The sequence below is a fragment of the Pangasianodon hypophthalmus genome, chromosome 14 (genome assembly GCF_027358585.1).
Source record: "Pangasianodon hypophthalmus isolate fPanHyp1 chromosome 14, fPanHyp1.pri, whole genome shotgun sequence".
NCBI lineage: Eukaryota > Metazoa > Chordata > Actinopteri > Siluriformes > Pangasiidae > Pangasianodon > Pangasianodon hypophthalmus.
In genome coordinates, this window is record NC_069723.1 from 15,582,899 (window position 1) to 15,600,122 (window position 17,224).

At 38.4% G+C, this 17,224-nt stretch overlaps 1 protein-coding gene across 1 annotated transcript in view; it reads right to left on the reverse strand.

Annotated features, from left to right (window-relative positions):
- gbe1b (glucan (1,4-alpha-), branching enzyme 1b) overlaps positions 1 to 17,224 on the reverse strand; it is a 106,282-nt gene that overhangs the window by 10,559 nt on the left and 78,499 nt on the right. Inside the window, exon 15 of the mRNA XM_026934885.3 lies at positions 8,829 to 8,946. Within this exon, the coding sequence (XP_026790686.2) occupies positions 8,829 to 8,946 (118 nt within the window). The remainder of the gene's footprint in view (positions 1 to 8,828; positions 8,947 to 17,224) is intronic.

The following is a 17,224-nucleotide window of genomic DNA, read 5'->3' on the forward strand; positions in this document are numbered from 1 at the left end:
TGAGCTTTTTAAAGGGAAAGAGTTTGTCTCCTGCTTTGCTGTGCATTGCTCATTCAGCTAGATCCCGTCAGTTTAAGCATACGATGCATCAGCCTCAGCAACGCCTACAGATGGTAAATGAGAGTCTATTGTCACTCAGTGAGAAGGGGGTAGGGGAGCTGATGGGCCCATTAAATGAGAACGAAAGCAAAAAGGGACAGAAAAAGTTCTATCCGACTTCGAAGCTGTGGCCCTTAAATAAATCATGGAGAAAAATTGTGTGAATATAAAAGGGGCATCTTGTCAGTACCTGTCAACAGACAGAATGATTAATTCCCATCATACTGAGGCATGGCAGATACACGTCGATGAGAGATTCAGTATCTGTCAGGAATTCCATGCTGCCTGTGTCTCGCTCCTGCGGCTCACTCGTGGGATTCATATTAGCTGGGCTTGTTAAACTATACTTTGCATTTAGCTGAAACTGCTTGGTGTAAGATTGTGGTGTTTGAATTAATAAAAAGTTGGGAAGAAAGAAAAAAGAGAATGCATAATTTTTGGGCAGTGGGAAGGGGGGTTAACTGATGAAAGCTGTCTTAATACAGTTGAGAATTGCTGCCAAGATAAAAGTAGGGCTGCAGCTTGAGCAGAAAGAGTCCTGACCTAACGCACTTCAAGTGAGTGCAAGAAAGCGTTTACTGAGCAATTTCTTGCCAAATTAATTCAGTTTCAGAAGGGAAACTTTTATTTGTTGATCTTTCTTATATAATCAGACAACTAAAGAGCTTTAATCTTAGTAGGGTCAAATGAAAAAGTATTTTGAGGACATTAGCATACTGAAATCCCGGTTAGGAATCACTTGCACGACAAACACAAGCCTTTGAAATACAAGACCTCCCCAGTGAAAATGCAGCAGTGTATTTACCACATACCAGGCTCTCTATTAGGAAACCCAGAGCTAATAGTGACAATGTTTTCATGGTCTTTTGTGGTGAAACTAAAATAGAAGTGAGACTGAAATGAAGATCCTGAGGCACATTAGCAGTAAGGGCATTTGAAGGTGCACTATTTCGAGCTTTGACTGTAGATCGATCCATACTGACCATCGCCATCTAGTGAGGCACTATCAGTTTCAACTAGAAATAATATGACTACAATTACTCTGTGGACTTTATTGGCCCTGGTCATCTAATACACAGTGCTAGTAATACATAGTAGCTATGTTCATGACCTCCAGAACAGCGGACAAAAAAGGATCTCCAAGAGATCAGACAAATCCTGGGCTTCACTCTGAGGCTCTGTACTTGAACACACTGAATCTGAAATAAAGCAAATATGAGAACAATTGCAGCATGTCAGCTTTAGGGATGTTATGCAATCTGTATCTATATGTACAGTATTCAAACCTAAAATGGATGTGGCCTAAACTGAAAGTTTTTTAAATGAAATAAAAAGCTTACCACTATGCCAGCACTGTCATCATGGTCTGTAAATTCTAATCACTCAAGTTTATACCTGATTTCAGTTAGAGATGTGTGCAGACTGTTTTTTCAATCCTGCTCACCCTGTTAATAATTTAATCCATCGTGATCCTGACCAGGCAGTTACTAAGGATACTGTAAATGCATCACGCTGCGCTAGACATTAACCCTCACTTGATACTGCAGGAATGTATAAAGCTTCCTCTCCAGCTGTGTATTCTTGCATTATTTGTACATGGCCAAAAAAATATCACTAAATGTTCAGAGTTTATTTTACATATTACATTTGCCTCTCCTTTAGGAAACTTTTTGGTGTTGCTCAAAGAAGGTGTGTTGATACCAGTCAATGCCAAATAAAATTACGTTTGTCATTATGCATGTAAATTAGCTGTTTCAATCAACTCAAGCCTGGTGCCCTCACGGCCAACTTTTAATGCTTTATTGCCATCAGGTTAGTAATAGTAATAATATTATTATTTTAATTCACTCATCTTCAGTAAGTGATTTATCTTGGTCAGGGTCAAGGTGGATCCAGAGCCTATGCTGGGAACGCTGGGTTCAAGGCATTAATATACCTCTGGTGGGACTCAAATCCATCACAGTGCATCATGCACAAACACATTCACACTTTCACGTTTAGGGGCAATTTAGTGTTTTTTTTTTTTTTTTGAGAGGAGGGAAGAAAATGCAGAAGAAACCCACACAGACACAGGGAGAACATGTGAAACTCCACGCATACAGTAACCCAAGCTCAGGACTGGATGAATATAGCGGAGGCAGCAGTCTAAGCCGAAGTACCCAGACCTCCCTCTCCCTAGCCACCTCCTCCAGCTCCTCCACAAGGATACCCAGGTGCTCCCAGGCCAGACGAGAGATAGCATTTCTATAGGCTTATTGCATTTAGCTTTACTCTCCCACTCTAAAGCAAACTAAAACATCTTACTGCAACTTAAAAGCTGTTGATGCTCAATCTTTCTCCTCTTCCATTCATGCTTTTTCTTCTTCTCTTTACCAAACCCATATACTTCATGAATTTTCTTTAGATTACACTGGTTACCCTTATTATTATTATTATTATTATTATTATTATTATTATTATTATTATTATCATTATTAATAATAATATTTCATTTCTCTCTCATCAAGGCTAGTCAAATACTTTATTAGATAAAAAAGCCAACTTCCCTAATAAATACTGTAGGTTAATGAGGCCTGTAGGTTACAGTAGGCTTTAAAACAAAAATCTAATTAGCCACTTACTATAACTGCTTGAAAAATGTGTTGTATTCTTTAACCTTGGAAGGTAGAGATGAGTAAGAATGATGTCTCTATCAACTTGTTAAACCATTACTGTGTACATTTTAGCTTCTGCCAACAGGCCAGATGAGAGATATAATCTCTCCGTCTAGTCCTTGGTCTGCCCCGAGGTCTTCTCTCTGTTGGACATGCCCGAAACACCTCCCCAGGGAGACCTCCTGGAGGCATCCTAGCCAGATGCCTGAACCACCTCAACTGGCTCCTTTCAATGCAGAGGAGAAAACTGCTACATCGAATAGTATGGAATATTTTTTCTGGACTACAAAACACTTAAACTTTAAATACTTTTAAACCTGCATTTCCAATATGACAAAGAGGTATCTTTTTTTTTACTCTTTTATTCTTGTCTCAACCCTACATCTTATGCACTTCACAAGACAGTCAGATTAACTTGCCCTCTTTACAGCCATCAGATTCACCCTCTTTATACGGATCTTTGTCTAAAAACGCTATGTGAATGTGTGCCACTCAGTGCCCTCCGCCCTTCTCTCTCTTGTCTGATAGGCTGAACACGTCACTCCACATCACAACTTACTAATCTTAGGCCTTTTGCCAAGAACAAATCAAACCATATCCTTCCCAGAACTAAGCCTCTGACCCCGTTACTCAAATTTGCACTGTTAAATTGCCACTCTCTAACTGATAAAGCTAATCTGCTTAATGGCATCACTCGCAGTGCACTCGACATGCTTTTACCGAAACCTGGCAAACAGGAAATAACTTCCTAGAAATGTATCTGCTCATCCCAGCATCTATCAAAACCATGACTAAGGGGAAAAAGAAATGGCCTGGCTGTTGTTTATCATAAGAACCTAAAAATTATCGTCACTCCCCTTCATATTTGTGCACCTAGTTATTAAAGTGTTTAGTACAGCAGCACTGCTTGTTATATTGGGTTATGTCCTCTGCTGCAATATTGTTAGGGGACTTGTTATGCATATTGACACTGACCGTGTTACTTCCTGTGAATTTAATGGTTTATAATTGTCACAATAGCATATAAGACCATAAACCTATTGCATTTAGTTTTATTCTCCCACTCTAAAGCAAACTAAAATATCCTACTGCAACTTAAAAGCTCTTGATGCTCAATCTTTCTCCTCTTCCATTCATGCTTTTTCTTCTTCTCTTGACTTTACCAAACCCAAATACTTCATGCATTTTCTTTAGATTACACTGGTTCCCCTTAATAATCTTATTGTTATTATTATTATTATTATTATTATTATTAATAAACAATAATAAGAATAATATATTTCATTTCTCTAATCAAGGCTAGTCAAATACTTTATTAAATAAAAAAGCCAACTTCCCTAATAAATACTGTAGGTTAATGAGGCCTGTAGGTTACAGTAGGCTTTAAAACAAAAATCTAATTAGCCACTTACTATAACTGCTTGAAAAATGTGTTGTACTCTTTAACCTTGGCAAGTAGAGATGAGTAAGAATGATGTCTCTATCAACTTGTTAAACTATTACTGTGTACATTTTAGCTTCTACCATCATGCTGTATAAACAACTAACGACAATCTGGGTGTAACATCCAGCCAGGACATTTACCCTCCAGAACACCTGAGGCCACCCTTCCCTGAATTCTAGAACACTTCCTCTATTATTTTATGCACTTCCTGTCTGAACAGTATAAAAAGCATGTGGCCTTATAAGCAAGTGTGAAGTCCTGCAGTTTGCTAGCCATCCTTGTAAGATCTGATCTGAATAGATTTTCTAGATAGTGTTTGACCCTAGCTTGCCATTCTACCTCTCTGCATTTTTCTTTCCCTTTAACGGTGATGCTGATTCTGATTTTTGCTGTTTGAACCCTGACTTGTTGTTTGACTACGTTTATTGATCACAATTTGGAATTACATTGCTGTTGGGATTCACATGGACTGTTTTTGACTCTGTAATATGGAAAATAAACCTTCTGCACATGAATCCTAACTCCGTCTCTAGGAGCCCTTGGTACACTGAGCAACTACTGGCATAGGCGGAAAAACCTGAGATATGTTTCTCATTTTTCTTCACCACTTATCACATGTTTTTCTCCCCTTATCTTTCTTATCTAAAAAGAAACTTTTCTGAGAGAGAACAATTCTCTCAGGCTATTGAGAAAATTTTACTACTAAGCCTATGTTAAACATACTGAGGTATTTAATCTCAGTTTTAACAAAACCATGCAACTTTATTTAAACAAACTTGCCCAAGTCACATTTGTGCTAACTAACCTTAGCCACACGGCTCATCAAAGTATTCTATAATTTGTGATTTGGCATTTCCATGGATTTAAGACGTTAAGAACTTTTAATTCGTCCTTCTAAAGACCCTTTAATGCTTAAGGCCTGGGGCAATGCTGTGCATCTGGTGGGCTTACTGATAGCAACAGTCTGGCAGACCACTGATAACCACAGTAGGGGGTGACTATGAAAAAAATTACAATCATGTTGAAAATCTGTTTAACAGGTCAAGAGAGATTATTACTGTTGGAGACATGCTAAAGAGAACCACAAGGAAAGGAACAGCAAGTAAGAGGCAGATTGATTTATACAAGAATGATACCAAACCACGCCTGCAGCTTGTCTGTGAAACATGGTGACATCAACATATATGGGAGCCAGTGGAAGTGGATCACTTGTCTTTATGGATCACATGTCTGTCAAGTGTAGGATTTGGCAAACTACAGCCCATGGAGCACATTCTACCTGCCATTTATGAATATTTATCATTTCTCACTTTGCACGCTCCTATTTTCTCATATCAATATCAATTTCAGTCACCGGAGAACCAGGTGGGAGAAATTTCTCTCTGCTGTGATGGAACTAACATCAAATTGAATGGGATGAAGTAGCAGGATGTTGACAGTCACTACACTGTTCAACAAAGGATGGATCATAAAATACTTTTTCCACAAAACACACAAAGTTTTAGGAACACAGATTGTAGGCTTCAACTGTAAGAAAAGTATTGCAACATTTGAAGAAGTTTCTCCTAAATATGCAATCTGTCACATTAGAAGCAGGCTAATAGAGCTTCCAAACTCGCTGCTAGTTTACAGGTTCAGCAAAATGTAATGTCCTTCACCCAGTGGCTGTACACCACAAAAGCATGCTATCGGTAAACACAGCAAGCTGTTCTCTGAAGAGGAGTTTTTGAAGGAATATATGACCATAAAGACACATCGTCTTAGTAAGAAGGCATGTGGAAATTGAAGAAAATAAGTTTATCTTATAAAACAGGTTTCGAGGCAAGGTAATCAGTGAAGGCTTGGATTTTGAGCTTGGCCTTTAAAAATGGGGAATTTTATTCAGCTTACTAAGGAAGTGTCACAAGCGTATCAATCTCTGAGAACTCCATCTCCCAAATCCCCCTTCCATAGCCACACCCCTATCCCCGGTTTCCTCCATTCTCACTTGTGTTGGAGAATTTTGCTATTATGTGTTATTTTTATATGCTGATTCCATCAGTGAGCGTTCCTATGCGTATTAGTTACATGAGGATATAGGGAACCACCTTCTGAAGCTTTTAGTACCTAATACAGAGATCTAGAAACTCATGTATGATTTCTTTTACATAAATATGAATATTCATTCATTTGTAACTTTAATAAGTTTAGTAAAATTAATAAGAAATTGTTCTATTGTTCTCGCCTCACTACAAAAGAGGTAACCCTCCTCTGATCGGAGGCTCACTACTACTTGCGCGCTCTCCTAGCAGAGGAAGAATAAACTTCTCTGCATTTGATCTATAAGATGTGTCTGCTGCATTTTGGGGAATTGGGAAAATTCTCTGACAACTTGCTCCAGTTCTCCAGCCTTCTGCTTCTTCTCACCTGTCCCTCATTTTCCATTTATACATACAGTATACACCACCACTATTTCTTGCTTGTACTTCTTTGTCTACATTACTAAGCCTATTTGTTTTAATGCTATGTTTATGGTTTTTGACTCTTCTCCTTGGGGTTTGGACACTGCCTGGCCTGTCATTTTGGACTGTTTGCTGTGTTATAAGTCTGCAAACAAGCCACAGCGTTCAGATATTTAACCTGCAACCATCTCTGCAAGTCTTGTCAATAGTTTTTTTGGATTTAGTGTATTTCTTTCAGGTTATTGCTCAAATTGAACTAATGAGCCTATGTTGTGTTTTACACATACACTGAGCATAGGCTAACTGAAACAACACTGGGAAATGACCTGCTCTACCATCTCAATATTTTATGTGGCTCTTGGGTATAGAAGCATCTTAACTACTCAGATCCAAATAAAATCTCCAAGACCCAGGGCCAGATGTACTAAAATGTATGCCGCTGTTTTTTTAGGCATAATTAGGCCACATTCTGTGTGAAAAAACGTGCATGTTATGTGCAAAACTGGCATACAAGCATAAAAACACACTCGAAGCACCATGCATGTGTTAGCTGCATGTGGTAACATACAAAATACACTTTCCCCCCCTTATATTTATGGATCTGAGGGAGGACTGTGCAAAAAGTGGGAAGTCAGCACAAAAAAGGTTTGGAACATGCGAAGTGTGGCTGATTACATATGCTGTTCGATGTAATACATTTTGGGCAATTAGTGACAGATTTGCAGACTGTTTTGTCTGCCTCCCAAAACTAGGTGTAAATTAGCGCTATGTGTGTTTTTCTGAGCTTTAAGCAGTGTAGCCAGGTGCATGGTTTTCCTGCAGAATTAGTCTATTTTTGAACAGCCAGTATCTTCTGCATCTGTATGTGTATGCTTTTGCTCTGTAGTCCTACTCTAGTGATGGGCACAGACAGACAGACAGACACACTTACACTGTGAAAGAGTATATGCTATATGTAGTTATACCTTTCATTAGGTCTTAATGTTCAGACAGTATTCAATACTACACCTATTTTACAGGTTCTACATCATTTCTCTGTAACTGGAAAAATGTGTTGAAGGATGCGGATTGTCAGTCAACAAACTCGCCCAGGATTTCTCATTCAGCACCAACATTCCACGACCCATAAGGAAGTGCACTAGTTATCGTACAATATCGTATCGTAATCACACAAATAAACGTCCTAGCACATAGTCTACATTTTACAGCTACATGTAAAGCTTTTCCACACTCTTTTCCAAGTTAAAAGAGGGGAAAAGAGCAGACGAAGTGAAAAAGATGGTGCGCTTGTGAAGTGGTAGACAGGGGGCTGTACATCAAAAGTCACTGGCTAGAAACAAGGCGTTTAAATTTCATGCTATGTGCTTAATTTCAATCAGGATGCAGAGAGAGAGTGAGAGAGAGAGAGAGAGAGGGAGAGGGGGAGGAGAGAGATACAGAAAGACAGAGCAAGTGAGAGGAGAGAGATAGTGAGCCAGAGAGAGGGACACAGGCTGAGAAAGCTGACAAAGACAGAGCGAGAGAAGGAGGAGAGAGAGATAGACAAAGTAAGTGAGAGACAGACAGACAGAGAGACAGAGTGAGACAGCGAGAAAGAGGCAAACAGACAGAGAAAGAGGGAAGAGAGAGACAGAGAGAGAGTTCTCTATCTGGCTTAGTATGAATCAATAAGTTTTGCACATAACTGATTCCCATATATCACTACTGTAATGAAGACATTATAATAAGACATAAAGGCATTGTAATAAGACATAAAGGCATTATAATAAGGAATTGCTTTTGCATGAAAATATTCCCTGCATTCATGCTAATGTTTCCAGCTTGTGGTGAAAAACTTTCGCCGAGTTGTGAAGGTTTAGCCAGTTTGCATATAAAATGAGCCAACATGAGTACACGAGCTAAAATTAGAAACTCGCTATGGCTTTGTGTCCTCAGATAGATGTACATTTTATATAATCGGTCTGGTGCAGGAAATGAAGAATCCTGTCATACTGTTTGCATAAAACTATATCATTTCAATATTACATTAAGAAAGAACCACAAACAAGGGCTTTTACGCTTTTTATCTCCAGCTCTCTCTTTTAATCTCTATAATTCTAAATAAAAAAGTCAGAGACAAGTAGAGCTAAGCAGATAAGGACACAGACAGAAAGGCAGATGGTGTGTGTGTGTGTGTGTGTGTTTGTGTACCTGCATCGAGTTTGGAAGCTCATTAAAAGGAACAGGCTCAGTGAAGAATTCTGTGTTGTGGTCCAGTCGGCCATGGCCTCCATACTGAACCTCATCAGAGTCCAGCTTGATCTTATATCTGGAGCAGAGCTGGGTTAAAGAACTCAAACAAGAGTTTAGACAAAAGCAGAAACTCAGGAGTCTTCTACTATTTGAATAAATGAGTGTTTCCATATATGTATAAAAGAGCTTCCAGCTAGAAATCGCATCTAGCTTGTGCTAAAGGTTGCAGAGAAAATGAGTCACACCCAACTAAATATTGAAATAAATAAATAAACATTTTTAAAGACTGAACATTTGCTTTGGAGTGTTTGAGATGTGCACTAATTGCCTACTCTCAGGAGAAGTCCACGTTTCTCCTTAGAATGCAGAGCTGTGCTGCACATCAGACGTTCTGATTGCTTGGAGCTCCTGGGAGGCGATGACACAGCCGCTCCACATAAACATGCGCTTCAAACCCGACGAGCCACCAGCCAGCCAATTCCAGGCAGAATTATTTATCCATTTCAATATATTAATAATGTATTGCATCAAAAACTGTTTCAAACAACACTAAACCCGCACACACTATCTCGCTCACTGTCTGTGCTACACTGACTAAATTAAATATTAAAAAAAAAGTAATTGCCTAGGCTCATGACCAGAATGAAAAAAAAAAATCTTAGGCACAGGAAAATAGACTATAAAAGGATAAAAGAATGACATGATGCTTTGAGTAAAAAAAAAGAAATGAGCTTCACTGGGAAAATCTGAAGAACTTTTTCTAGCCTTGTACACTGAGCTGTGAGGACTGGACTGCATGGAGAGAGATAAAGAGGTAGAAAGAGACAGATAATTACAGTTCATCCCTCATGGTTTTTGAATGGAAAAATACCTATAGTTTACAGTTTAAATACAAAAACCAAATTTATTAAAAGTAAAATGGTGATGCATCCTGTACAAAGACATCAATCCAACATCATCAATAGAAAAAAGACCAAAAAACAATCAATCAATCAATCAATCAATCAATCATATACAACATATGGCAGAGTTGTAACAAATGTTGTGTGGTGGCAAAGATGTGCAATTTTGTCCATCATTATTATTTTGTTATCATGTTATTATTTTAACAAGCATTATTTGACCATTTATGTTATATACAATAATGAAGTAAATGAATTGTCTTGTTCTTATAATTTCTTTATGTTTTGTCATATGTCCAAAGGGTATACAAACTTTTGCACTCAAATGTAGGTTTTCCTCCATATGATGAATTATTCATTTGCGATGAATCTGTAACCTATCCTGGGAATACTGGGAGGGAGGCAGAAATACACCCTCGGAGAGACTGGTCTGTATTATTTTTGATCAAAATTATGTTGGATGTGAATACTATAATTAAATAAATTACCATCAGAACGGGCAGGAGACTCTCAGTTAAAAAAAAAAAAAAACTGTGAGATTGTTGAGATTGCTTGTCTTATGTATCTATCTGTGATATCAGTATTGCGCATGATTAAGACATAACTGTGCAGCCTTATACTTGACAAGCCTTCAGTTCAAAGTCTGCTAAGTAAAGACTACATGCTAGATATTATGATAGATGATATGCTATTTGCTATTCTCGTGATTTTTGATTACTGACAGATTAATACAGTGTTTGAAAGTTGCCCAGTGTGTTAAAAAAGGAATACAATATAGGTGATAGGTGATGCTGTTAGAGTAAAATAATCATATAAAATAATCATAAGTATATATCTTATTATCAGCAACTTGCCAGTTACATTTAATACTGGGGAATTTCCATGGAACATGTTCCTCTTATCACTTACTTTATAGCAGCTATAAACAGTTGTTCCCTCACCAGCCTCTCTTTTCCCTTTCTCTTGATGTTAATAAGACAAATGTCATGTTACTGAGACAAAGCCCTCTGTTGGGAAAACCTTCAGTGTTGGAAATCTTAAAGGAACAGCCTTATCTGTTACTGTAACAAAGTGCAGAGACTGAAGACTCCTTCCAAAAAAAAAAAAAAATGCTAAATAAACGTTTCCTTACAGAAAACTTCACCATATTACACACATTTTTAAAATCTGTTTATGTGAAACATGTGCCATACAGTACAAGTCCATGTGTAAGTTGTTATGATAGAAACGCTAACGTATTCAATCAGAAACGAGTGTTTAACAGTGCTGTGGTATAAAGTAAAAAAGACGAAAAAAGGTTCTTTCATCAACTTGATTTGGATAGATGAGTGTAAACAACTCCACTCCTAGAACTCACAGAGGAAAATAAAATAAGTGTCTCTGCTTGGATGAGTTTCTCGCTCTCTCTTTCTTGCTTTATCTCCCTGTTGTAACAAACACACAGACAGCAGCTTGAATAATCTCCTCCTTTCCCTACAGGCGAGCATACAGGGTCGTGGTGTGATCCTTAAACACCCCGTCTCCCACTCTGCCCCAGAGCTGGAGAGTTCTCGCCTTTTACTGTCTGCTTGTAGGCTTTGATAGCGATGATTAAAAGCGAAGTGCTGCTCTGTGCGTGGTTTCGGCAACAGAGGACGAGAGATGATGTGCCCTTCCTCTCCCTCTCCTCCCGATCCCATCAAGCTCCTGTTTGCTCTGAATTATCTCCCTGAAAGAGCAAACACTCTTTGATTGGATATTTTGGGTATATTGTCAGAGAAAGAAAGCGAGAGATGGGAGGGGGAGTAGCAGTAGCTCAATACGCTACACTAACTTTTTGGGATTAATACTTCGATACTACCTTTGATTTGTTCACTCAAATATCAATATCAAAGCTAATATGGGATAAATCTTACTTCATTATGTCACCAAATCCTCATGTTACATTTAATACACTGTATTTTATAGCTAATGCTGATTTAATGAGATTCCTGGATTCCTAAATTACCACTAGTGTCAATTCTTTCTAATTTGAGTTGACTAATATCGTCATAATCAAAGCAAAAGTCAGTTAGATTAGATTTAACAATAGATCATTATAATCCATACATGTTATTCTCCCCACGGTCACTGATCCCTCTTTGATTTTTTTTTTTTTTTTTTGACATGCAACATTCCTCAGCACTTCTGTTGGTATTTAAGGAAAATAAAGTGCTGAGGTTACTACTGTCTCTGAAAGCCCTGATTATGAATCCTCATCCGTAAATCCCTTACAGATGCCCTCTTAAGGATCCCTGAGACATGGAAGGATCATGGCACTACTGGGGTTGAATAATTTTGTAGTGTTCTGCTGCTGCACTGCTAAAAAAACCCAACATGGCTGTCTTTTGCATTTGACCACAGAAGCTATTGATAATAGTGAATCATAATCATAAAAAAATAAGCTGACAGAGTCTTTATTAAGTGCTGTCTATAAATGTGGAGCTGTAGTAATTCTACTGATACTGCTTATTACACCAAATTTATGAACTGTATCCAAACCAAGTGGCCAACATCTCTGTCTTATTTTTAACCTTCACCCAAGAAGCACCAGACTGCAATATTAGCTTCTTCAGGCTGTTAATAGTATTAGTGAAGGCTGTTAAGAGCATTTGATGTTACAGCTGCAGAGGCGAGAGTCAGACGGGGAGGCAACAAGAAGGAAAATGCTGGCTTGCAGAACAGCTTTGCTCTCTGCGGATTGTTCCAGAAATGCCTGCTCCACTAAGAGAAGACGGTGAGAGAGTGATATAACCTTGAGATATATAAAAAGAAAATAAAAAGAAAAGATTCATGCAGTGATCAGTATAATCTTATTTGCATGAAACCATCAAGGTCCAAAGCACCGACCTTTTCTGCAAGGAAAAGGTCACTATATGTGCATGAGTATGCCAATAAAAGAAAGCATTCCAGCTAGTTCATTCAGTGTTTCCAGGTAAATGTATCTGTGCTGCTGGCTGCAGTAGTGTACAGCACAGAACTGTTCAGGCTGTCCAAGGCTTTTAGCAATTATGTTTGTGTTTGAGCGTACAGATGCCAAGCTCGAAAGCCAGAGCCAGCCACCTGTGAATTACTGTAATTAATAGAGGGTTACTGAAGAATGGAATGACTACACAAATAGTCGGTTTCAAAGATCCTAATTCTGAAGAACTGAAAAAAGGCCACTGATAATAGTGGCTGCAGATGGGACTAGAAATCTCTGCATGTGTAGTGCGAGTAAAGGCGGTCTGAGAAAACGTGATGACAGGTATTGAGTTGCCGACATCTTGAATTCTACAAAGACCAGTTTTGTCTGTGGAATGAAGTGGAAGCAAGCAGATGGGTGATAACCTCTAGTGTTGTGCAAAGCATCTGAAAAGTGTGAAAGTGTTCCTTGGTTATCATCCATCAATTGAATATGGCAAAACACCCAATGAAGTGCTGGTCATATTCTGTCAAAATATACCATTTTGTTCAGTTGCCTCAGAGGGTAACATAAAGAATAAAACATCACGACATGTGCTGTTATAGGAAATGTGGGTGGGTGTGATGTGGCTTGACATGAGTCACAATGCTTAAAGTTACAACCCTACCTCTGACTTTTACAAAGCACTGACACTGGAGACCAAATATGCTAAAAAACTTCACCATACAAACAATTACACATGTTTATATTAAAAAAAATGTGTATGTGGATTGTCCAACATTCAAATCCCTGTATAAGCTGTTATTATAGAAATGATAATGTATTAGAACGAGCACATTAATATAAAGTAATATAAACTTATTACCTTACTGTCAGTACTGTGACATCTTCCAATCGGTCAGATTCAAGAATTCAACGGCGCTGTGTATAAGTAAGCAATATCACGCAAGCAAGTGTTCTGCTATACTGAGTGCTGATATTCAGTACCGCAGCATGATTGCAAGCGTGATATTGCTTTTATATTATCTATAAACAAGAAATTAATATTGAATAACTGATATTTCAGACACAATATGGCCAAATATTTTGCTTATTTTTGCTCCACCAGCAAAAAGATTCCCAAACAAACCCCAGCTGGATAAAGCATTGCATGTTGCCATGCACACACAGACTGACTGACAGCCCATAGTAAGTGGAGTAAGGAACTACTGCTAGAATTGAAATTTTATGCAGCAAACACAGACAAGTGGAGTGATACAAACAGTGAAATATCCCAGTGCACTCTCTGAAAGCTGCTTGTCCAATCAAATTAGTTTTCATAAGGGATCACAATAATTCTGTCTGTGACCACCATAATCTTCACTTTTCTGATAGACTATAAATGATGATCTGTATCTAAACATAACTGTATCTTGAATTTATATACTTAGCATCAGCAATATCGAGCCTTTGTAAAACATTTGTAGCAAAAAAAAAAGTCAAAACTTGTATGCTATATGTAGTATATGACTTTACATACAAGGGCAAGTTATCTCCCTCAGATAGGTTGTCCAATACTGCTGCTGTAATTTTTTATCCTTATTTTTCTATAAGTACATACATGAAGCTTTAAAATAAATGTTACATATTTCCATTTCCATTCCAATCATTCAGCTGACATATGGGCTTCAGAATGAAGTGAAGCTGTAGAAGGTGTACAACACTGCTTCATATCCATGGGGACTTAGATAAGTGAATCAGCTGAAGCTATACACCACACTAAATGGTGTGTCATAAAATGGTGAAGCATCTTTTGTCTTGTCTAGCTTCGTTTATAACTGATTAAAACAAAACAAAACAAAAAATAAATAAAATAAAACAAAGCAACCAACATTTTTTTTTATTTTATCACTTTAAAACTTTTTTTCTATATTTTATTTGTATAAATAAAGCTGATTATTATTATTATTATTATTATTATTATTATTATTAATTTATTTATTTTATTTTTTTTTTTTCATAGTAGTTTTACTGGGCCACCACTATTTCATTTACATCTAATTTCATTCATCAAGTAGATGTAAAATACTCTATGGCCAAAACAGCTGACCAGTCACACCCGTATGTGCTTGTTGAACATCCGCTTCCATATTCATTCACAAGAGCATTGGAGAGATCAGGCACTGATGCCAGGTGAGGAAGCCTGGCACTCAGTCAGTCTTCCAGTTCATCCCAAAGGTGTTCAGTGGGGTTGAGTTCAGGGCTCTGTGCAGGCCACTCAAGTTCTTCCACTCCAGCGTTGGCAAACCATGTCTTTACGGAGCTTGCTTTGTGCATAGGGGCACTGTCATGCTGCAACAGGTTTGGGCCCCTTAGTTCTAGGGAATGGAAATCTTAATGCTACAGCATACAAAGACATGCTGTACAACTGTGTGCTTACAACTGTGTGGCAACAGTTTGGGGAAGAACCACATATGGGTGTGATAGTCAGCTGTCCACAACCCCTTGGCCATATAGTGTATATACACTACCCAAAAGGTAAGATCACAGATCTATGACACTTCATAGATGCCTCAAAGCTTCCTGAATGTGATTGTAGTAAAGACAAATCATTATTATTATCATATTTTGCATGATAAGAATAAAAAATTATAGCTACACCAGTTTAAAACAGTTTACACATTATTATAATTAAATGGTTCTTCTCTATTCTCTTTTTCATATAAAGACAAAGTGAACTACAACTTAAAATCTTTAATGTCACCTCCCACAAATCCTCCAGCACTGCTTCAAGGAAGATTTATGCAATGCTTGTGAATGTGTTATGAAGGCTCAGTGTAGATAACCACCAAATAAAGTGTTCCTTCCTACAAGCTTATGAACTCAAACAATCGTATTACTCTCAACTGCGTCCTAAAACACACCCAATATTGACGTTAATCAAATGTATTGCATTGTCCATAAAACAGTCAGACAACTGTTTCCTGATGTGAGACATGTTGCTGATTTTTGCCCGGGGGGCCTGGCTGCTGATATGGCTGAATTATCTGGAGCGGCATACAGGTAAATGTGCCTGACAGATAATAAAAGAGGAATGACCCGACAGCAGCGCGGCAGCCTGCTGTCCTATCAAAAGCACAACAGTCTTGACAGGTAGCTCTTTCATGACGAAACCCAACTGGGAATTATGAGTCTCCAATCAGCTGGATGGATTGAAGACCTCAAGAATGCGCCCATTGAGAGAAGGTGAGAGGAACGAAAAAAAGAAAAGAAGAAGAGGAATACAAAAAAAAAGCACAGGAGTTTGAGTGCCTGTCAAACGCTGATGTTGACAGAATTTTAATGGCGACTCTTTATATTGGTGAGCTTAACTCAGAAGGGAAAAAACCACACATACTTTTCATCTCAAACTATTTTCCTTATTTATTTATATGTTTAGAGAGGAAGTTTGACAACCAAGAATGGTGTTTATCTCACTAGAAGGCACCAGGAGGAGTTACACAAGGCTGCATGGTGGAATTGAAAACTCTTAGGGCTGGTTTGAAAATCTTAGTCTACAAGACTACAACAGAAGATTTGTCGAGGGTGAACGTTTAAGGTTTGTTAAGGTTTAACTAGCTGCCAGTAAATCCTTCAGTAATTTTCGATACGTACGAAAAGGTACACTTCAACGTTTTCGTATCTTCTGAGACATCTAAAACAACAGATTGCTGCATGATTTGCATCCTGCTTTACTCTTTACTCACCAAGCTAAATTATGCCGCATCCCAGACTCAATAATCAAAGCTCTCACTGACAACACATACTCCAAGGTCCAAACTGATCCCTGAGTCATGACTCTGGGATCTGTAGTGTGTGTGTGTGTGTGTGTGTGTGTGTGTGCCACTCCTGTCTCTGTAATGGCCAATATCAGCAGATGCCATCTATCTAGCACCTCTTCCTTTTTTGCGGCAACACCAATGGGCCTTTCCGCCTACACATGCACTTTTGAAATCAATCCATAGACACAAAACTACATGACTCTGCTTGGCACTCTCTAATATAAGTTTGTGTGTGTGTGTGTGTACGTGTGTGTGTGTATACGTGTGTGTGTGTGTAGGCTGGGGTTTAATGAAAAAGCACTCTGAACTTGTTGGGGTGGCCTTGTTTACCTCCTCCGAGTCAGAGTGGCACTTTCATCTGTCTTCTGCTCTAATTGGATCCTCTGTTCTTGCTCGCCTTTACAGCACTGTGTCACCAAGCCCAAGGCGGCGCGTGTTACCTTGCACACATGCGTGCAAATACAAAATCACTGCAAGGCTCTGTGAGGTTACCAGCATCTATGTGTGTGTGTGTGTGTGTGTGTGTGTTCCCCTTGCTGCTATAATTACAGCTATTGAATATGGCCTCTGTGCTCTTTGCATTTCTTCCATGTCATTTCTAGTACCAGCATCTCTTTTAATCTCCGACAGCTAGCAGAGGCACTAAGAGTCTCTGCCACTCATGCTAAATGCAAATCTACAGCATTCCTAGACAGAACACAGAAACGCTTGTGAAGCTTTATTCCAGAT